Below are 21,095 nucleotides of genomic sequence, written 5' to 3'. Positions count from 1 at the left end.
GGTGAGACACTGGAACAGGCTGCCCAGGGATGTGTTTGAGGCCCTGTCCCTGGAGACGTTCAAGGTCAGGCTTGCTGTGGCCCTGGGGCAGCCTGCTCCGGCTGGAGCTGTCCCTGCTGCCTGCAGGGGGGGGTGGACAAGATGCCCTTGGAGGGTCCCCTCCAGCCCAGTGCAGCGTGTGACATGTTCTTGTGACCTTGCTGATGCCCTCAGAGGCCTGTGGGTGATGATGTGTGGTTGTCTGGCTCGGGTTTGGTGCTCCAGGCTGGGCCTGTGCTGCCAGAAGCCTGGCAGGGAAGGGCAGAGGCAGCTCCTCCGCCTGCCGCGCTGAGGGCTCGGGCGGCAGCCAGGGGTTGGCTCAAAGGGCTTCTGAGCACTGCCTCTGGCCGAGATCAGAGGCAGGAGGCCCTGCTGGTGGCTAAATGCTTCCTGCTTCAGAAAATGAAAGGTCTGAGCTTCACCTGAGGAGGGGCTGGCAGGCAGCCGGTGCCTGCTGAGTGCCGGCCGAGGAGGTGAGGAGCTGGTGGAGCTCCTGCCCCTCCTCACCGCCCCCCCACGGGCTGCGATGGGCACAGGCAGGGAGCCAGAGGAGTGGATTTGGTCAGGCTCCTTCTCAGCCTGAGGCTGTGCTGGAGGCTGGGCCACAGCACTTTGCTCACCTGGAGCCTCCCAGCAGGGAGCTGTGGCTTTGCTGGGGGTGTTCTGGTGTGAGGGAGGACGTTTGTGAGCGCAGGGGTGGAGGCAAAGTCAGAGCTCTCCTCCTGCAGGGCCAAGGGGGTTAAAGGCAGACCCAGGGGGAGCAGCCTTCCCTCCTCCCCTCTCAGGACCTCATTTACCCTTCTCCAGTCAGCGACCCTGCTGGGGAGGCTTTGACCTTCTCACAGCAGCATCACAGCAGGGGAAATCCCTGTGGATCTTTTCTCTTTGGCAAGCCAGTGTTAGCTTCTCAAGCAGCCCCTGAAGGAGTATCTGCAATGAATCCCCTGGAGCCCAAGAAGAGAGGCAGGAAGCCCCTCAGAACGTGTGTGTGAGTGCTCTGCCTTGCCCCTGGCTGTGCTGAGTGGAGCTGGCTTGGGCTCAGCTCCAGCAGCAGGAGTAGCTGAACTCTTCCAGTCCCAGGAGAGGTTTAATCCCCAGGAAAATGACATTTTCCTCATGGGAACCCCAGGGGGAGGGCAGCATGGGGCAGAGCAGAGCATTCTCTGCTTGTGGCTGGCCAAGGCTAGGCTGAAAGGGACCTTAAGAGTGGCCATAAGGGTTGGTTTGGTGTCCCCAAAGTGTCATCTCCCCCACCCAGGGGTCCTGACTGGGATCAGGAGGCTCAAGAATTCCATACTGAACAGTGCTGGAAGGCTCAGTGCTCAATCTGGCTTGAATTCCATGGTTAGGCTCTTGGGTACTCAGCACAGGGCTGCAGCAGTGCTCCTTCGGGACGGTGCCAGGTGAGAAACTGCAGCAGCCAGGGCCAGCAGTGTAGGTAAGGTGTGGGGAGGATTAAGGCCTTAGAGAAAGAGGCCTACAACAAAAGAGATTCACAGAATGGGTTGGGGTGGAAGGGACCTTCAAGATCAGCCAGTTCCAGCCCCCTGCCATGGGCAGGGACACCTCCCACCAGCCCAGGCTGCTCAAGGCCTCATCCAGCCTGGCCTTCAACACCTCCAGGCTGCCACAGCTACCCTGGGCAACCTCGAGCCAGAAAGGTTGGAGCCTTGGGGTCCCTTCCAACCTGGCATTCTGTGATTCTGTAGAAGCTTTTGGCAGCAGTTTGGCTTCAGAGCAGCCTCCCTGGGCTCTGCTTGTACCCCCCCCCCAGCTCTGCCTCTTCCCCCCAGCTCCCAGCTGTGGCTGTGTCCCCCCAGCTCTGCCTGCTCCAAGCAGCTAAGTCAGGGCCTGCCCTTGAGCCTGGCTGGATGCAAACTGAGCTCTGCTGAGCTCTGCCTGGGAACACACACACACACACACAAAAAGAAGGATCTGGAGCCAGCACCAGGCTGGCAGCTGCCCACCAGCTCCCAGCCAGAGCTTCCCCAACAGGCCCTGAGCTGGGTCCAGCTGCGGCGCAGGGAAAAGCTGAGCCAAGAGATCAGCGAGGACCTCTCTGTCACCACTCAAGGACCTCTCTTGTCACCACTCATCCCTCTGGGCAGAGAGGTGAAGAGCTCAGGCTCTTTGCTCCTGCCTGGGCCTCATCCCAGGGCAGGATCCATCCTGCCGTGTCTGGTACAAATCCACCCCCGAGCGAACAAACTCTGCCGTGGCTGGAGCCTGCGGGGAAGGTGAGGCTGGTGTAAGAGCGAGCAGCACTGGGGGCTGGAGTGGGAAAAGAGGTTCCCAGCTGCTCTCCCCTGCCCTTTGCTCACCCAAGGAGAAAGCAGGACAGCGACAGCAGGAGCTCTGGCCCAGCAGAGAGAAGCATTGGGCAGCCCTGAGCCGCGGCCCCGCGCGGCACCCAGCCCTCTGCACCGCAGCAGCTTTGGTGGCTTTGGCAGGAGGGCTCCGGGCTGGCTGTGCAGTTAACCAGAAACACTTCTCCTCCTTGGCTGGCTTCGAGAAGATGCTGCTGTGAAGGGAGGGGAGGGGAGGGGGAGAAAAAAAACCCAGCAGCTGAGCCAGAGCTGTTTGCCACAAACAAGAAGCCTTTCATTTGCCTCCCCGCCGAGCTTGTTACCTGCAGGGCCCAGGACCACAGCAGCTGGAAGCAACAGCAGCCAGGAGGAACCAGGAGCTAAGCCACGAAGGGGAGGAAGGACCCACACCAAGAGGCCTTTGTGCTTGCCCTGATATGTTTCAATCTTTCCTTAGCCCCCACCCCCCCAAAAAAAAAGAGGAGCAATAAAAGGCTGGAGGAAACAGCAGCTTGGTACAGTGAGTAAGCCAGTTTATTGTTGTCCTGTGCTCACACAATCTCTCTTCTTTCCCTGCCAGGTCACACACAGCTCAGGAAAATGATGGGAGGGGGGTGAAAAAAAAGAGTTCTTAAGGAGGGGGGAGAAAAAAGAAATGGAAAGAAAATCATAACTTAAACCAGCCCCTCAGGGCCTCCCTTCCACCCTCCCCACACCTCCACCGCCTCCTGCTGCAGCCTCACCCCTTCCCAGTTCAAGCCAGCGAAGCTCAGGGGATGGAGGTCGGGGGCAGCGCTAAACCACCCCCCCCCGGGGCTGAGCTCTGAGATCCACCTACCCCCCACAGCCTCCTCCTCCTCCTCCTCCTCCCAGAGCCTGCAACAACAACAACAAACCACCCAGACAACAGCACAGCCCAAACCCCTCCCCCCCAGCCAACAGCCAAACAGCTTCCCTCGGGGCTGCTCCAGGCCTCTGCTTTTCCTCCTCCTCCTCTTCTTCATCCTCCTCCTCCTCCTCTTCCTCTTCATCCTCCTCCTCCTCCTCTTCCTCTTCATCCTCCTTCTCCTCCTCCTCCTCCTCCTCCTCCCCTTTTGGAGTGACCCCCTGGAGCCTTCCCTCACCCTGTAGCCCACACACAGGACTAGGCCAGGAAAAGCCCTTTGCAGTTTTTAAGCTTTTTAAACCTTTTTTTTTAATTATTATTATTATTTTTTAACCTTTTTTTTTAATTTTTAAATTTTTTTTTTATTATTTTTTTAACTTTTTTTTTGCTTTTTAACCTTTTTTTCTTAAGCTTTTTAACCTTTTTTTCCTCCTTTTTTTAACTTTTTGAACCTTTTTTCCATTTTTTAACTTTTTTCAACTTTTTTGAACTTTTTAACCTTTTTTTATTCTTTTAACTTTTTTAAACCCTTTTTTTTTTCCATTTTTTAACTTTTTTCCCCCAATTTTTTTAATCCTTTTAACCTTTTCTTTCACTTTTCTTTTCCTCCAATTTTTAATCCTTTTAACCTTTCACTTTTTTCCTCCAAATTTTTTTAGCTTTTTAACCTTTTAACTTTTTTCTTCCTTTTTTTTTTAAACTATTTAACCTTTTTTCAACCCTTTTTTTCCTCCATTTTTTTTAACCTTTTAACTTTTTTCCCCCGTTCTTTAACTTTTTTTCCCTTTTAATTCTTTTTAACCTTTTTTCCCCTCTTTTATTTTTTCCCTTTTCCCCCCCTTTTGATTCTTTTTTCCCCTTTTATTTTTTTTCCCTTTTTCCCCCCCCTTTTCTTTTTCCCCCCCTTCTTTTTCCCCTTTTAATTTCTCCCCCTTTAATTCTTTTCCCCCCTTTTTTCTTTTTCCCCCTTTCAATTCTTTTTTTCCCCTTTAATTCTTTTTTCCCCCTTTTAATTCTTTTTCCCTTTTCCCCCCTTTTAATTATTTTTCCCCCTTTTTCCCCCCTTTCTTTTTCCCCCTTTTAATTCCTTCTTCCCCCCCCTTTTAATTCCTTCTTCCCCCCCTTTTAATTCCTTCTTTCTCCCCTTTTAATTCCTTCTTCCCCCCTTTTAATTCCTTCTTTCCCCCCTTTTAATTTTTTCCCCCCTTTTAATTCCTTTTCAATTCCTTTCCCCCTTTTTAATTCCTTCCTTCCCCCCTTTTAATTCTTTTTCTCCCCCCTTTAATTCCCTTTAATTCTTTTTTCCCCCTTTTAATTCTTCTTTTCCCCCCCCTTTTGAATTCTTTCCCCCCCTTTTAAATTCTTTTTTTCCCCCCTTTTAATTCTTCTTCCCCCACCTTTTTTTACCCCTTTGGTTTTTTACCCCTTTTTTCAATGATTTCATTTTTATTCTTTTGGAGGTTTTTTTTTGCATCTTTCTTTTTTTCCTCTTTATTTTTTTTCCCTGTGTGTGTGTTTTCATTTTTCCCCTTCTGTGTATTGTTTCTCACCCTTTCTGTTGAGCTGCTGGCTGAAGTCACTACGCTCCCAGCTGTGCTACACTGCTAAAATACAGCTTCCAGGCTGGGCCTCGCCGGAGGCCCACAGTGAGCAAGGCACTACCCCCGACCCCAACTCCCACACACACACCCCCAAACCCCTCCTGAACAAAAAACCAACCAAACCAAACCCAAAACCAAACCAGGAAGGCAGACCACCACCTAGGGACAGAAGAGGATCCTATAATGTGATCACACAGGGTTACACTGAAATCTTTTATGGCAAAGAACATTTAGCAGCTTGGAAGGGGTTGGGCTTCTCCCTTTTTGTTGCTTCTCAGCCTTTGGGGGTTCCCCCCCCCCCCCCCCCCCCTTTTGTTGTTGTTTTTGTTTAGTTGGTTTCTTTTCACTCACCACAAGCACTCTTTAAGACCCTAAAAAAGGGGGGGGGGGGGGGGGGGAACCAACCCAAAAAAAGGAGAAAGGCAGAAGCCCCCCTCCCCTCCCCCCCCCCTCCCCACAATCGAAGCACGGTTCAGGAAGGATCCTAACAGCTGTTTATTGAGTGACAAAGCCCACACGGGCTGGGGGCAGGGGGTAGAGGATTGGGGGGGGAAGGGCTCCTTTTGTGCTGTACCCTGACTTAGGGAGGGGGCTCAATGACCTCTTTGCCCTCCCCTCCACCCCCTCCTCACCTTCCTTCCCCCAGCAGCTCCCCGGTGGGTCAGTGGCAGAAGACAGCGTTTGGCATGCAGGCTGCTGCGTGTGCCGTGCTGGCACGGCGGGCAGTGACATGCTCCCGGTGTGGTGATGGGGTCGGGGCTGTTGGGGTTCACACACACACACACATACACCCCACACACATCACCCCACTTCCTTTGAACCCTCTCCAGTTCCACCCCCAAAAATCCTCAAGCTCTTCCCCATCAAAATCCTAACGCTCTACGTGCCCCCCTCGCACACACACACACACACTGCGGCGGCCTCCAGCTCTCTCTCCTCCCCACCTCCAGTTCTCTTCCTCTCCTCACCTCCAGGTCTCTCCCTTCACCACCTCCAGTTTTCTCCCCTCCCCACTTCCAGGTCTCTTCCCTTCCCCACCTCCAGTTTTCTCCCCTCCCCACCTCCAGTTCTCTTCCTCTCCCCACCTCCAGATCTCTCCCTTCCCCATCTCCAGTTTTCTCCCCACCTCCAGGTCTCTTCCTCTCCCCTCCTCCAGGTCTCTCCCTTCCCCAGCTCCAGTTTTCTCCCCTCCCCACCTCCAGCTCTCTTCCCTTCCCCACCTCCAGCTCTCTTCCCTTCCCCACCTCCAGCTCTCTTCCCCCCCCTCCCCACCACACACTTCTGAGCTTCCTCAGGCTGGAAAGGGTTAAAAATTAAAAAAAAAATGGAAGTCAAACCAGTTGTGTTTTCCACTTGGGTCTGATTTGAGGAAGGGGTGTTGGTTAAGCTGGAATTCAAAGTTCAGCTCCACTCACACAGAACTGGTTCAGGAAGCAGGGGAGGGAAAAAAGAAGAAGGGGGGGGGAAAGGAAAAGGGCAAAGGAAAAGAACAAAAGGAAAAGAAAAGAAGAAACCAACTACCTGAAGTCACAGAACTTTGGAAGTTCAGACAAATGTCTCTCCTCTAACTTTGTTCTCAGTTCATTTGCTTTGAAATCTCTTATTTAAAGCCAGTTCCTAACAGTAGTTTGTTGTTTGTTTTGCTTTGTTTGCCCCCACCTCTGCCTCTCTCTCTTTCTCTCTCTCTCTCTCGCCGCCAGTTTGCTACCAGCTCATATCCTGTGCTCAAAGGATTCCAGGGTGGTGGAAAGGTGCTGGGCTCAAACACCAGTGCCAGGGTGTCCTCTCCTCCCAGTTCCTCCCCCAGTTATGGGGGGAAGCCCCCTGAAGCCTGCAGGCGCTGCCAGCCTCCCGGCAGCAGTCACCTTGGTGTCCGTTTTGTTTGTTCGAGAAGATATTATCGGATAAGAAGGCATCGGAAAGTTCCTTACAAAGTACTTCCAGGCTCAGCCCTTCTCCAGTCCTCTCTCTGCTCAAGGGAGTCGCCCCAAACTCCTTCTCCCGCATCGCCAGCCTCGTCCCCTTCACTTCCTCCTGTCCTTCTGTTTGCGCTCCTGCCGCCGGGCCTGCTGGTTGGCCACGGCCCTGGGTATCAAGATGACGCTGCCGTCGCTGGCGTACTGCAGGGCGTACTGGCTGGGGGAGTAGGGGTGGCCGTTCTCGTCCCTCAGCCTGCCAAACACCTCCTGGTAGAGGTTCTGCACCTTCTGCTTCATCTGCCGGATGGATTTGAGGAACTCTACCTTCTCCCTGAGCAGTTTGGATTTGTCCCGCTGCAAGTCCTCCACGTCCCGCTCCAGGTTGAGGATGGTGTCCAGCTTCCTCTTGCGGCAGTTCTGGGCGGCCATCTTGTTCTTGCCCCTCCTGCGGATGTCTCGGATCAGGCTGAGCTGGGCCTCGCTCAGCTGGTACTTGGAGAGCAGCTCGTTGAACTCCTCCACGGGCAGGTTGATGATCTTGTCGTTGGTGAAAGGGATCTTCATGGCCCGGGCCCGGTGCTCGTCCCTGCTCAGCTGCTTGTCCAGGAACTCGGAGGGCTTCTTGCCGCTCTTCTTCCCCACGCTGGGCAGTTTGGGCTCCTCGCTCTCCAGGGCCCCCGGGGCCATGTTGTAGGTGTGGTTGTGGCCAACGTGCTCCAGGTAAGGCAGGTAATGGAGCTGGGACGGGTCCTGGTAGCTCATGCGGCAGAACTTGCTGTACTCTGGCTGGTAGCCAACCGCCCCTTCGGCCTCTTCGAAGTCCACGTTTTCGGAGTCTGAGCTGTAACCCACAGCTCCTTCCTCAGAAAACGAGGAGGAGGAGGAGGAAGAGGAGGAGGAAGAGGAAGAGGAGGACGAGGAGGACGAGGAGGAGGCTTCTGAACTGCTCAGAGAAGCAGGACTGTGGCCAGAATCCAGAGAAAGACCTGAGTCGGAATCGAACTCCTCTTCCAGCTGCGAGGCCTGCACCGGGTTGAAACCTTCTTCGATGGCTAAGTCCATCAGGCTGATCTCATCCAGCATGGCTTCGTCCAGCAGCCCACCCAGGGGGTCTGGCAGCTCGGGGCCAGCCGTCTCGTTGACTGTGCTGTTCAGCTGGGGAGGGAAGAAGATGCCGCTCAGGTTGGTGGAGCCGAAGGTGGTGTTGAGGCCGGTGGAGTTATCCGGCGCCAGCTGAAGCAAGGCCGAGCTGCCGGCCATGGAGGAAGGGCTTTCGATTTCGGAGCTGAAGAGGGAGAAGTCCTGGGAGCAGCTCCCCAGAGAGGCCTGATGCAGGCTGACATTCTGATTGATGGGAGTGTTGGGAGCGAGGCTGTAGTTAGAAGCCAGCAGGTCTCCGCTCGTGCTGTTGTAGAGGCTTTCGGCGGTCGTGTTGTTCACTTCCATAGCCTGCAAGAGAGGCCCAAGCAGCTCAACCAGCCACGCTCCAGCCCTGGTGCGTGGCCAAAGAGAGACAGGGACAATGCTTCCAGATCCCATGGCAGGAGCTCTCCCTCGCTCCAGCAGCCCAGCACCAGCCACCAGCCAGCTGCAGGAGGGCTAAAGCCTGCAGCAACCACCACGCAGGCTGGGACAAAAGCAAAGCAGCTGCCACACCGACCCCCACACTGCCCAGGAACGGGGTGCTGGGGAGAGACAAACACAGCTTTGATGCCCTGGGCAGGCATTGGAACAGGCTGCCCAGGGAGGTGGAGGAGTCACCATCCTGGTCAGTGACTTTTGAGGCTGTCAGGGAGTGACAGGACTGGGGGAGGGAATGGAACAAAACGAGGCGTGGGGAGATTTAGATTGGATGTCGGGAAGAAGTTCCTCCCCAGGAGGGTGGCGAGACACTGGCACAGGTTGCCCAGGGAGGTGGTGGAAGCCTCATCCCTGGAGGGTTTTAAGGGCAGGCTGGATGGGACTGTGAGCAACCTGCTGTGGGGTGAGGTGTCCCTGCCCGTGGCAGGGGGGTTGGGACTGGCTGAGCCACTGGCTGAGCCTTGAGGTCCTTCCCAACCCTACCAATTCCACGATCCCTGAGGGCATCCCAGAAAAACTCTGCCCGTGGCGGCGCCAGGTCAGCGGCTGGGACTGGAGGAGCTTGGGAGGTCTCCTTCCAACCCACACCAACTCCCTGGCTCCACAGCAAGGCCAGCTGGAGCTCACCTGCATTTCCATGATAGACATGAGGTCCTGCCACTGCTGCTCCAGATCGAAGGGCGACTCGGTCTCGGCGAGGAGAGGAGACAGCAGGTTGCTCTGGATGCCTGCAGACCTGCTCTCGCCGGGCACAGCTTCGCTCAGGGTGGAGACATCCGCAGCTGGAAACTAAACCACGTGAGGCAGAGTCAGTCCCTGGCTGCTCAGCAGGGCCAGGGAGCCAAGAGCTCCCCGATGCCCTTCCACCTCCGGGCGCGGGCAAACGGCTTCTCCCTTTCGTCCGAAGCAGAACCGGTTTGCAGTGATTCCCTCTCCACACTTCACTAGCAACTAATTAGAAGCAAAGCCAGAAGTCTTTAATTAATTGTGACCACCCCCCCACCCCCCTCAACCACCACCACCACCACTGGTTTTGCAGACACGGTGCCTGGAGCTTCCAGAAGCAGGTTAACCCAATTTACTGCGGGGGCTGGGGTGGGGGTGGCACCGAGGGGCACCAAAAGCTTTGGTGAAGCAGGGAGGGAGAAGCCACCACTGCCCTCTGGATCCATCCCAGGGACAGGAAGCTGCCTCCCCATCCACTCACCTCCGAATTCCCCCCGAAGGGGAAGGTGGCCTCCAGCAGTCTAAGGCACTCCTCCAGGGACAGGGCTGTCTGATCCTCTGCACCAGGCACCTGATGGAGAAGACAAGCGACCATAGCCTCGGGATTGGGGAGGTGGTTGATGAGAAACCAGCTCCTTCCAGCAGGGCTTTTATTAACAGCGCATCCAAAAAGGAGCCAGAGGCCCCACCCAGTGCTTCACAGGCTCCATCCTCCTGCTCTGGAGAGCGTCAGCACAGCCCCCCGGAGCGCAGCGGGGAAGGGGAGCGCCGCTGCCTCCGCTCCCGGCGAGCCTCACCTACCGCAGGAGGGGAGCCGCTGCGCCTCCCCCTGCCGCCACCGCCGCCGCCAGGGCCAGAACCGGCTGCCCTCGTCCTAACGTCCTGCTGACGGTGACACGGCCGCTCCCCTGCCCGCCCCTCGCTGCGGCTGCCTGCCGTCCCCAGCACCAAATCCTCCTGGGCACCTTGGGCGAAGCCTGATCCTGGCACCCCTGGGCAAAGCCTGACCCTGGGCCCCCTCGGGCAAAGCCTGACCCTGCGGCTCAGCAGAGCCCTGCGGAACGTCGAGGGTGACAGCGCTCGCCCCGACAAGCGAGAGAGGGGCAGAGAGCCCTGGCAAGCTGCAGCGCCCTGGGCACAGACCCCAGCCCGGCTGGCCCAGGGGTGTTACCTGTGCAGGGAAACTCTCCCCAGTCTCTCCATCAACTAGTAGGGTTCTATCCAAGACCTCGTTCCCTCCGCTCCTCCAGCTGTCCCCTCGCTCCCTCCCATCGCTCAGCTCTTTGTCCACTTCGCTCTCTTTCTGCCGGTGGCTGTAGTCAAAAATCTCTCGCCCAGCGCCGAGATCAATATCCTGTCTCCACAGGATGTCAATCAAATCGATGTCCTGAAAGACAGACCACATCATTTCCTTCGGCCCTGCGCAGGGTCCCCACCCAGGGGACACCCCTGAGACCCCACCCCGGTCCGACCCGCAGCCCACCCGCTGGGCACCCCGCTCCTCCTCCGGGCTAACCCGGGGCCGTTCTGCCTCCCGGGGTGCCCGAGAGAGGCTCTGCGGGTTCTGCATGGCGAGTGAGGCCGGCCCTCCCCTCCCCACCGCCCATGGCCACCCTCCCGCCCGCCGGGAAAGGCGGCTGGGGCCGCCCGGGCCCCTGTCGCGGCGGTGCCTGCGTCGTGCCCGCCTTGCATCAGCCCCGTGGTGCCATCCCGGCCATTTGCATAAGGGGTGGGGTGCGCCGGCAGGAAAATCCCCGCATTTCCACCCACCTGATGCAACTTCAGCCGCCGCCGTCCCCGCCATCACCGGGGCTGCCCGCAGCCTCCCCCGGTTAACCCCCTACCCGCCTCCCCGGGGGTACCCCCGGAGCGCTGCCCTGCACCCGAAGCACCGGCCCCCGCCCCGCAGCCCCCGCCTACAGCAGTCCTGCGCCGCCGCCGCGCCTCCCCACCCCCCTCCTTCCCCACCTCCCGGTCCCTCTCCCCCGCCGCGGCACCGGGGATCGGCCGCTCTCCCTCTGCCTCCCTCCCGATACCTTTCTCATGTCCCCAGCTGCCGCCCGGGCCGCGGCGCACGCCGATCATGGTCCCCGGGGAAGGAGAAGAGCGAGGAGGAGGAGGAGGCAGCGGAGCGGGCTGGCCGGGGCGCGGCACCGCGCACGCATCGCCGGCCGGAGCGGCTAGAGAGAGCCGCGTTCCGCTCCGCGCCCACCGGCCACAGGTGCCCGCGGTCCCGGTGGTGACGGCGAAGGCGGCGGCGAGCTGGGGGCTCAGGCTCAAGCTCGGGCTGGGCCGGGTTCGGCTCGGCTCGGCTCGGTTGGGCCGGGCTGGGCTGGGCTCGGCTCCCGCCGCCCTGCCCGGGCCGGGCTGCGGCTCGCCCCGCCCGCCCCTCCCCCGCCGGTACCGTGGCTGCGGCGGCAGCCAAGCCACGCCCCCTGCGCCCCACCGGACCACGCCCCTCCCTCCCCCGCCGCCAATAGGCCCGGGCCGCGCCCTCCGCCAATCAGCGCCGCTCCGCTCCGACGCTCCGGCCAATCCCCGCCGATGGGGGCAGCCCTTCTGACCAACGAGCGACCGCGCGGTGCTCAGTGGGGCCACGCCCCCGCCCTGGCGCAGCGGAGCCGCCGCCGCCGCCGCCTCCCCCTCCCCGCCCCGGGCCCGGCCTCGCCCTGCACCGCGCTGGTGCGGGGGGAGCTCGAACCGGGGCTCGCTGCGCTCCCTCCGGGCCGGGGTCACCTTGGAGCCTTCCCCAGGGAGACCCCGGCCCGAAGGTGCTGATCCCGGCCGGGAAAGGCCGAACCTCCCCTCCCCGAATCCCCGTTACGGCTCCTGCTTGCTCCTCACCCCCACCCCAGAGCCCCCCACCGGGCTCCAGGACCTAGCGGGGCCGCCGGAGAAGCAATGCCAAGTGTAAAGACATCCCGCTGGGGGCAGGAGGAACCGCGGAGCCGGCGGCGGGGTCGGGGGGATTCTGCCGGCAGAGCCGCGGCTGAGCACCGGCAGCTCATCACATGTCTGGCGGCCGCGCATTTAGATTCCCCTGTTGTGGAAACCGGCACCGGGGCAGCGGGTGCCTCCCGCCGTCCCCACCCCCAATGCTGCAGAGGCCTTCAAGCAAGCTTTGTCTAGGAGGCTAAGGAGGGATTGGGGCAGAACCCCCGACCAGGATCCCCCCCCAAAAAGAAAATCCAGATCCCTGCTTTTGGATGATTCCCAACCTGCCAGCCAGCACTGCAAAGCTCCCTGAGCTCCACCCAAGGGTGAGTTCCAGCTCCCAAAATTCTCACCAACCAGCAGCATTTTTTCCCCCCAGCAAGGTCGTGCCTGGCCCACACCTAAGGAGCCCTTGGGAATGTTTTAATCACCAGGAAAAATCGTGGAAAAGAAGAACAACCACCACCCCCAAGCCCCAAAAATCCATAAACCCATCTGCAGCTCAGCAGCAGCCACCTAATGAAGAGGGGAATGGGGGAGGGAGGGGGGGGGTAAGGATGAAGCCCTGCAGGTGCCTTCCAGAGGGAGCAGCACCAGGAGCTGCCCAGCTCACACAATATTCCCATTGGAACGACAGCCCCAAGGCTCCAGACAAAGCCAGCCAAGAAAACGTCCCCAAAACACCACCCAACAAAACCCAAACCCCCCCAGGGTGATGCTTTGAAAGGGGACTTGGAGGTACCACAGCAGCAAGCAGGGTCCTGACGGCCCCAGGGGAAGCCAGGACTGCCCTGAAGGTGTGACAAACGAGAGGTGGGTGTGCCAGGACACTGGGCACCCCCCTTCCTCCTCACAGGTGCAAGAACTGCCCCCCTCCCAGCCCCCCAATCCTGCCCCAAGCAGCATTTGGGAGAGAAAAAGCCAGAGAAAAGCCCAGAAGCTGCCCCCTGTGTCTGCTTGACCAGCTGGGACGAGGGATGGTGCAGCCCTCCCTCTCCTCTCCCCACCCTTCCCTGAAGGAGTGAAACTGCAGCGTGGAAGGGAGCTTCTCCCCACCTGGCAGCACCCAAGGAGTTTGGCTCCCAGCTAAGCCCAGTCCGGGCTGGCTGGGCTGGCAGCTGCTGGCCGGGGCTTGCCGGTCGGGTTTGCAGCTGCGCAGGGGCAGCAGCAGCCATGGCATCTACTGCAGGGCTGGCTTTTAACAGACAGAAATAAACAGGCCTCTGGAGATCAGCAGCGTCCTGGGCCTCCTGCCACTGCGAGCTGCAGCATTTGCCTCTCCCCAGAAGCTGCTTTCTCTCCCCAGAAGCTGCTTTCTCTCCCCCCCTTAAGATTCCCTCAAGGTTTCTCTTCCCCCTTTCTCTTCCTGGTTTCTCCACGCTGCCCTGGAAAGGGCTTCCTCAAGACCCAACACCCTCGGCTGTCAGCCACCAGACTTGGGGGAGGAGGAGGACGAGGAGGAGGAGGAGGGCAAGAGAGTCTTCCACAAGCTGTGCATGACCTTGTCCGTGGCGTTTTTTCCATCACATCCTTCCCCGTTCCCAAGCCAGGGAACTGCCTCTCTGATTTCTCAGGGAAGAAGCTGCCTGTGTGAACATTTCTCCTGCCCCTGGCACCCTCACACCAAAGCTCCTCTCGCTGACACCTTCCAAGGTCGCTGCCTGCAAACCCAGAGCGAGGGTTCCCATCCCTCGGGACCCCACATCCCTCGACACCTCCAGAGCCGGGCAGGGCAGGGAGGGGGTGGAAAAAAACGCTGCCCGCCGGTAAAGCCGAAGCACCACCATCCCCCACCGTCCATCCATCCATCCATCCATCCATCCCAGCCCTGAAACTCATTGTCACCTTTGTCACTCCGCCGTGCACGCCTTCACACCGCCTTCCTCACCCCATTCCCTGCCCACCGCCGCCGCCGCGCCGAAGCCGCATGACAAAAGCCCCAGGCTCCGGTGCCAGCTGCCTGCCAAACCGCCCACCCCTCGCTGCCGCCGGGGGGGAACGCTCCTCGATTCGGCTGTCCCCATGCCTCAAGGCAAAAACGGACTGTGGGAAGGACCCCCCCCACCCCCCCCCAGTCCCGACGCTGGCAAACCGGCACAAAACGTTCCCGGGTGTTCCCTTCCCCCCCCAGCCCCCGGCCGGTTACACCGCGGCGACGCCGAACATGCCGTGACAAAGAGAACGGTGCCAAGAAGGACACACACACACACACACATATATATATATATAGGCAGGGGGGAAAGAGCAGCAGCTCATGGGGACCAGGGTTGCATCACAGCCTGCCGACAGGAGAACATAAACCTCTTTCCAGTTCACCTCTCCCCACCCGCCTGTGATGAAAAGCCCAGCAATAAACATCGCCACTGGATGAACTCCAGAGCCAAGTAACCCAACCGCCTCGCTCGCTCGACACCTGGGACCGCAGGCTGTTACCCAACGCCCCCTTGTTGATCACCCGGCCTGGTTTCAGCGGTTTCACAACCACCAAAGCTATGTGCACAGGTTGAAACGTTGACCCCGACAGCCCTTTCCTTTCCCCCACCCCCCATCCCTCACCCCGTCTCCTCCTTTCACTGTTAGGTTCAGGCTAAGAAGCAAACAAACAGAAAGCAAAAGCCACCGCACACATCCCCCCCGCGCCGTGCAGCACCCACCCTCGAAAACAAAGCCGAGCTTTACACCGTTCCCAAGCAGGGATCCACTTCCCCCAAGCGCTGAGCACACTGCTCCCAAAGGCCAAAAGACCCCAAAGCAGAGGCTGCCTTCCCTCCCACTCCCCAACCCGCGGCAAAAAGAAGCTCTTGCCTACCTCTTTGGTCAGGTCTCCGTTCGCAGGGGCAGCCACCGCTCCCAAATCTTCCAGTTCTTCCCCAAATCCCTGCTCAGCTCCGCTCTCCCTCACCCCATTGTCAGGGCTGTTGCCATCCTGCAGGCCGCCGCCGTTCTCTAGGGCGATGCCAGCGCTGGGCTGGTTCCCGGCCACGGAGCCCTCGGGGTCCCTGTGCACCAACCAGGCGCTGACCTCGGTGGTGGGCACCTGAAACCTGTCCAGGGCCCTCACTTGGTTGAGCAACCTGCGAGCAGTGAAGTAATAGTCCAGGTCTACGCTTTTTGGGTGGATGCCATATCCATCCAAGGTGTTCCTCAGGTTGTGAAACTGGGTCTGGGTGTAAGCAGAGCTCTGGCCAAGAATGATCTCCCGGAGAGGGGGGAGCTGGGAGGTCAGGTAGGTGTCCACGTCCACGCGAACGCCGATCAAGCTGAGCAGGATGGTGAACTGGATGAGGCCTTCAGTGAAGTATTTCTTCAGAGAGAGCATTTCTGGCAAGAGTGGGGGGGGGAACAAAAAAAACAAACAAAGAGAAAGAAGAGAGAGAAGAAGAGGTGGAGGGTGTTTGGGAAGAGCAACCCAACAAGCCCAGCGTCAGACAGATTCTCCACACAACAGGTTGGTTGGGTTTGGCTTTTCCTCTGCCCCACTTTCACACAAACAAAGCAACAGGCTCCAGCCTTGGTAAACAAACCACGGGGAGGGGAGGGGGGGGGGGGTGTAAAAAAAAGTTTGAAGCAGAAGGTGGCTCAAGAGAGCTTTGTTTTTCCTGGTAAAAAGCCCTGGGACTCCACGGCCCAGGGTAATTGAAGATGGGAAGGTTGAGAGGCACCGAAGTCTCCTCAAGCACACAGCCTCCCCTGCCCTTTCCCCCTCTCTCCAGAGCTGTATTTATAACAGAGCTACACGAGCCCCCATGTGACTTACTGTCCACAAACTCCACATACAGCTGCTTCCTCTCACCCCCCCCCCAGCTCCCCACGCTGCAGGACAGGGGGCTGCTCCCTCCGATTCGGCTCCTTTCTCCTTCCGCTCTTTGAAGCTTCCTGAGGCAACCGTTCACGAGTCAAAGGTCCCGACCACGGAAAGGTCCAAAGAGTCTTCTGGTTGCAATTTCATCAGCAGCTGAAAACAGAAGCAGAGCGAAGGCGATAACGCACCCGAGCGGGCACCACCCTCTCTCTCAGCGTCCCACATGGACCCACTACGGCGGCACACGGCGGCTTTTCAAGGAGCTGTGGCAATCGGCCCTCCAAGGGCTGATTTTTCCCGACCCGGGCCCGGGCACCCAGGCCGCGGAGGCTCCCCCTGGGGACCACCCCGGCCACGCTTCCCCTCCCAGAGCTATTCTTAGGCCGGTGCGTCAACTTCCCCTCTCTGAAGGAATCCAGCCCCGACTCCTTTCACTCCTTAACGCTGTTCCCAGCGCCTCTGCAAAACCTCCTCACCGGATTCCCACCGGCGACCGAGCGCTCCCGAGCCCGTCCGGGCACTGCCGGCCTCGCCCGCCCCTCCCGCCCCGACCTTCCCGGGCCACCCGCCCCCAGCCGTCCGGGGCGGCTCCCTAGCTCTCACCAGGTTCCGGCGCTCCCCGTTCTCCCCTCCCCAGCATGGTGGAGGCGGAGGAGGGGAAGAGGTCTCGGCGCTACCGAGCGGGGGCCATGTGCCTCCACCCCCCCCCTCAGCTTGGCCGCCGCCCCGGGGCCCTTTCAAGACCCGCCCCGGAGCCTCGTGACTCGCGTCCCCGCCGTGGCCCCGCCGTGGCCCCGCCGGCCCCTCAGCACCGCCCGACCCTACCCGCACCCCCCACCGTGACCACGACCCCTCCGCTACCCGCTGGCCGCCGGCCCCTCCGCCGCCGCCGGCCCCGCTCCCGCTCCCCGCCCTGGCCTGGCCTGGCCCTCCCGCTCCCCTCCCGCCTCAAGCGGCCCCGCGGCCAATCAACGCCCTGCGAGAGGGAGGAAGGACGAAGCGGCGGCCCAATGGAAAGAGGAGATGAGGTGTTTGCTCCCGCCCCCGTCGCCGCCCGGATTGGCAGACCGAGTGACCAATCGGAGCGTGGCTAGCGCAGCTATACCCGGTGTTTGGCCCGGCGGCCGCGGGATGAACCAATCGAAGAGGAGAAACACGACAACACGGCCCGCTCCCCGCAGCGATGGAGCGACAAGGTGCCCGTCCAATGGAGTGCGGGAACTCCGCCGAACGGCAGCAGCAGCCACCAATGAGACGACGCGTAGGAGCCAGACGGCCGTCTGGGCGCTTGACTGGCAGCGGCGCGCACCAATCGCTGCGACGCGCGGACCCCGCCCCTTCGCCCCGCAGCTGTTGCCATAGCAGCGGCAGCAGGCAGCCCCAGACCCCCGGCGCAGGGCGAGGCCCGGGGCGGCCGTGGACGGCGGCTCCGGCGCCCTGCAGGTCCCGGCATCTCCCCCTGCCGGAGGTCTCCTGTGTCGCGACACCCTCAGGGGCCATAGAGGAGTTTTGGGCCTCCTCCCCGCACAGCGGGGCGATGCCTTCTCGGCCTTGCTCCCCGCTTCCAGGGCGGCCCAGGGGCCTCCCCCGCGCCGCCGCAGCCCCTCGGGCTGATAACGCTGTGCAAACACAGCCCTGCCCTCACCCGCGCAGGCCCCCGGCCCTCGGCCCAGCCACGGGCGGCTGGAAGGAGTGAGTCAAAGGCAGGGCCGGAGCTTCGCCCCGGGCGCTGCAGCGAGTCAGGGGCAGGGCCGGGAGCGCAGCCAGGGCATCGCCTGCTCGCCCTGCGCTTTGCTTGCTTCCTTACTTCAGCCCTTCCCCTAATTAAAAGGTCTTTAATTTCACGCTCAGGCAGCTGCCCGGCCGCCAGGCCCCTGCTGGTTACAGCCAGGCAACAAAAGCGCTGCTGCCCGGCTGCGGCCGAGGGAGCCGCTGGAGCTGTGCCCCAGAGAGAGGGCTCCCAGCCCCGGGCAGCCTGAGAGCTGCGGGGAAGAGGCAAAAGCCATGCAGGGGGGCACCGTGCCCCCCAGGGTGCTGGTGCTAGGAGCAGGATGGGGTCGTCCCCCACCCCAAACCACAGAGCTGCTGCCTTTGGGGCTGCCCTGCTCCGCAGCCACCTGCAGCTTGTGCTGTCTGTCTGTCTGTCTCCCCTCAGCCTGAGCCGGTTGTGCTGTCTGTCTGTCTCCCCTCAGCCTGAGCCGGTTGTGCTGTCCTTGGGTCATCCCCACGACACCTCGTGGGGGAGCCCAGCAGCCGGTTTGAGCTTGACCAAGCAACCCAAGTCTGAGCCTTCAGTGCCTCCTGAGGCAGTCACCACCCAGGGGAGCAGAGGGAAAGGCCACAAACAGCTCACCCCCAGCACCCCACCCCTGCCTGGGGGTCCTGTCGTGCAGCTGGGTGGCTCTGAAGCCACTCCACAGAACACCCCAGGATCTCCTGTGAGAGCTGCAGGGGGCAGGGCTGGCAGCAGGCACACATCCCATCCATGCCTCCCCAGCCAGCAAACCCCAGGTGGGAGCTCCACAGGCTTGAAATAAGCAGAGGGCAGGCTCGGTGTCAAACCTGCCCCCTCTGAGCAGGCTGCTGCTGCTCCCACACCCACCCAAAACCCAGCGCTGGCGCCCGTGGGGTGCTGGGCAGGTAGGAGGGAAGGGCAAGGCGGGCAGCACCACCCCCTGCCTGCCTGCTATTCCTGCCGGGGCTGCAGCTGCCAAACCCTGACACCCTCTGCCCTCGCCCCAGAAACGCAAACAGGATGCCAGAGACAACAGTTCACCCGCGGAAAGACCTGTGGAAAACGAGCGTGGGGCTCGCTCCGGCGCCTCGCAGCACGGCAGAGGTTCGCCAGCTGGGAGGGGGCTTCTGCCCAGGGCAGCAGAGTCCCCTCCCCCGTCCCCTCCCCCTCCTTCTCGATGGCAAGCACGGAGCAGGGCTGAGCGATGGGGCAATCAGCTGCTTGTCCCCCCCAAAAGATGGGCAGCCCCGACGCTGGGGTGCTCCAGAGCAGCGGGGAGCAGCCGAGGGGAGAAGCTGAGCAAGGGAAAGGGACGGAAGCAGCCAGCGGGAGGGTGGGGAGGAGATTGCAAGCTCCCAGCTCCGAGGGATTTGGGGGGGTGGCTCCGCTCCGCCCCCGCTGCTCCTGCTCTCCAATCTCGTCCTGCAAAAACAAAGCAACCAAACACCCGCGGAGCTCGGCGGCGCGGCCGCAGCCGGCTCTGTGCCACCCTGCCGAGGGGAGGGCAGGCGGACGGCGCCGGCCCCACCGCCAGCGGTGTCCCCTCCGTGCCCACAGCACATGGCACCCCGCGGAGGGGGAGGAATTTGGGGGGTGCTGCCAACCCCGAGGGCCGGCAGTGGGGCTGCCTGGCTGCGGAGCTTCGCCCAGGCACCCTCTCTCCCATCTGCCCACTGCACCCCGCTGGGAAAACTCCCCCCAGGGCTGCGGTCAGCAACCCGAGCCGGGCTGCCCCCTCCTGGGGTTATTTTTAGTGTGTGTTTCCCGTCCCCCCCCCCCGACAACTCCCCGGGGACTATTTGGAGGGCTGGCAGGCGTCCCTGCACCCAGCCCTGGCAAGGAAGGCACAGAGCCCCTTCCCCAGGGCTCCCAGGGGACGGGATCAGGACTGTGCCCCACACCTGGCGTCACCTGTGATGGCACTTAGGGGGGCACCGACCCTTCCCCCCCCCCCCCCAGCAAAGGCCACATCCTGCATCAGGGATGTGCTTGCCCCCCACTGCCAGGACCCTCCACCCACCTCCTCGGGGTCACGCCAGGCGGGGGGCGACCCCCACATCAAATGCAGAAGGGATTAGGTGAGGTGTGACACCACACAGCCCCCAGCCCCACTGCTGAGCCTTGCTCCCCCCAGGGACTTCTCTCGACCCCGCAATTCGGGGTGGGTGAGGGTCCCAAGTTCCATCCCACCCCCCACTGCTACCCCCCCCGAGGTGCAGGAGGGAGCAGCCCCCCCCCCCCCCCCGCGACCCCACCTATCGCCCTCCTCGTTTCCACCCTGGGGTGCGGGACCCCCGCTGCGGGACCCTCCTCCACTCCCTCCCCTTGCTAAGGCAGGGTGGGGATGGTCCTGATCCTTACGGGAGCGGAGCCCGGCGAGGAGTCGGGGTGCGGAGTGGGGAGGGTCCGAGGCGGAGCGGAGCGGGGTCGGAACGGGCACGGCCGAGGAGGGGGAGCCCGGGGCGGCGGAGTGATGGAGCCCGCGGGGCCGGGACGGCCGGGAAAGAACCGGGACAAGACCGGGAACAGGACGCTCCGGCAGGACACAAGGACCTTCCCTGGCACCTCCCAGCCCCACTCCAGCCAGGATCGCCAGGCTGCCTCCTCGCCAGCCACCGCCTCGCCAGCAGCTCCTCGTCAGGTCTTGTGTCCGCCCCCGTCGTTAATAATATCGAGGAATAAATTGAGCACTAATGAAGGAGAATTGCTTCACCCTTCCCACTCGCTCCCAGCCACAGCTGGCTCCCGATGGAAGTTTTCCTCCCTGCTTCGGGGTCCTCTCTCCATCAGCCGCCCTGGGACGGTCCCCAGGGGTCTGTCATCCATCGAGGCCAGGCTCTGGGGGCTCCCTCGCTCCTCGCCGCGTTTCCTGTGGAGGCAAAGGTGACATTCGGAGACTCCCTTAGAGGCCACTCGCCTCCCTTCAAGCCACCGCAGCCAGCTGGGGGCTGGCAGAGGGGGGGCTGGGGCTGGTGGGGGGCTTACAGCGCCCCACACTTGCGTGGGGCTGGGGAAAGGGGAGTGGAAGCTCCCAGCCCAGTCCCTGGCCGTGCCCAGGCTGGGGAGGGGTGCGTGCAGCCGGGCACTCAAACCTTGCCCAGGTGTGGGGCAGCGGTGGGGCCAGCACCCGCAGGTGCCCACAGTCTGCTCTACCACAGCAGCCCAGGGACCTCTCCATCTCGGCATCGCCTTTCCCGGGATCTTCGCACCTTACAGGGGACACCCAGCCCAGGGACCTCCCCCCTCCCGCCCCCTGTTTAACCCTACCGTGGGGGCTCCGCCGCCTCCTGCGCGACGCTCCCTGACCGCCGCGGCCGCAGCGCAGCTCTTGCTCGACGCTCCCTGGCGGGGACACGAGGCGGCCCCCGGCCACGGCCCCACCCCTCGCGGGACGCGCACCTCATTGGCACAGGGACACGCCAATCGCTGGTGAAACGCCTTACATGGGTAGTGACCACGCCCCTTCCTGTATTGCTCACGCCCTTCAATGGCTGGCCCGCCCACCCGGCGGGCTGCGTATTCGCGGTCCTGCAGTGCCATCTGCTGGCGGCCGCGGGGAACTGGCA

At 61.3% G+C, this 21,095-nt stretch overlaps 1 protein-coding gene and 1 long non-coding RNA gene across 6 annotated transcripts; both read right to left on the bottom strand.

Annotated features, from left to right (window-relative positions):
* Nucleotides 1-2,857: 2,857 nt before the first annotated feature.
* Nucleotides 2,858-4,108, bottom strand: LOC137455472 (uncharacterized). The gene is made up of 2 exons (XR_010990834.1): nt 3,861-4,108; nt 2,858-3,820 (listed from the first exon to the last, which is right to left on the bottom strand). It is a non-coding gene; the product is annotated as an uncharacterized lncRNA (long non-coding RNA).
* A 1,204-nt stretch (nt 4,109-5,312) lies between these two features.
* On the bottom strand, nt 5,313-20,876 carry NFE2L1 (NFE2 like bZIP transcription factor 1). Of its 5 annotated transcripts, XM_068166340.1 has the most exons (8): nt 20,797-20,876; nt 20,243-20,398; nt 15,750-15,947; nt 14,802-15,313; nt 10,230-10,445; nt 9,540-9,629; nt 8,960-9,121; nt 5,313-8,200 (listed from the first exon to the last, which is right to left on the bottom strand). In XM_068166340.1, the coding sequence occupies exons 4-8, from the start codon at nt 15,309-15,311 to the stop codon at nt 6,857-6,859; spliced, it is 2,322 nt and encodes a 773-aa protein (XP_068022441.1). In that variant the 5' UTR covers nt 15,312-15,313; nt 15,750-15,947; nt 20,243-20,398; nt 20,797-20,876; the 3' UTR covers nt 5,313-6,856. The 5 variants fall into 5 exon arrangements, with proteins under 5 accessions (XP_068022441.1, XP_068022440.1, XP_068022442.1 ...); XM_068166339.1 differs by lacking the exons at nt 20,243-20,398; nt 20,797-20,876 and adding an exon at nt 16,656-16,750; XM_068166341.1 differs by lacking the exons at nt 20,243-20,398; nt 20,797-20,876 and adding an exon at nt 16,398-16,499.
* Between the last annotated feature and the right edge of the window lie 219 nt (nt 20,877-21,095).

Source organism: Melanerpes formicivorus, unplaced genomic scaffold (genome assembly GCF_026170545.1).
Source record: "Melanerpes formicivorus ecotype bairdi unplaced genomic scaffold, bMelFor1.0.p_v2 SCAF_100, whole genome shotgun sequence".
NCBI lineage: Eukaryota > Metazoa > Chordata > Aves > Piciformes > Picidae > Melanerpes > Melanerpes formicivorus.
This window is presented reverse-complemented; position numbering and strand designations above follow the sequence as displayed.

Excerpts from the sequence above, each read along its gene's own strand:
- NFE2L1 (XM_068166340.1), bottom strand. The coding sequence starts at position 15,311 with ATGCTCTCTCTGAAGAAATACTTCACTGAAGGCCTCATCCAGTTCACC. Across the intron at positions 9,630-10,229 it reads GGGAGAGTTTCCCTGCACAG|GTGCCTGGTGCAGAGGATCA; the intron begins GTAACACCCCTG and ends CTTCTCCATCAG. Across the intron at positions 9,122-9,539 it reads CCTTCGGGGGGAATTCGGAG|TTTCCAGCTGCGGATGTCTC; the intron begins GTGAGTGGATGG and ends CACGTGGTTTAG.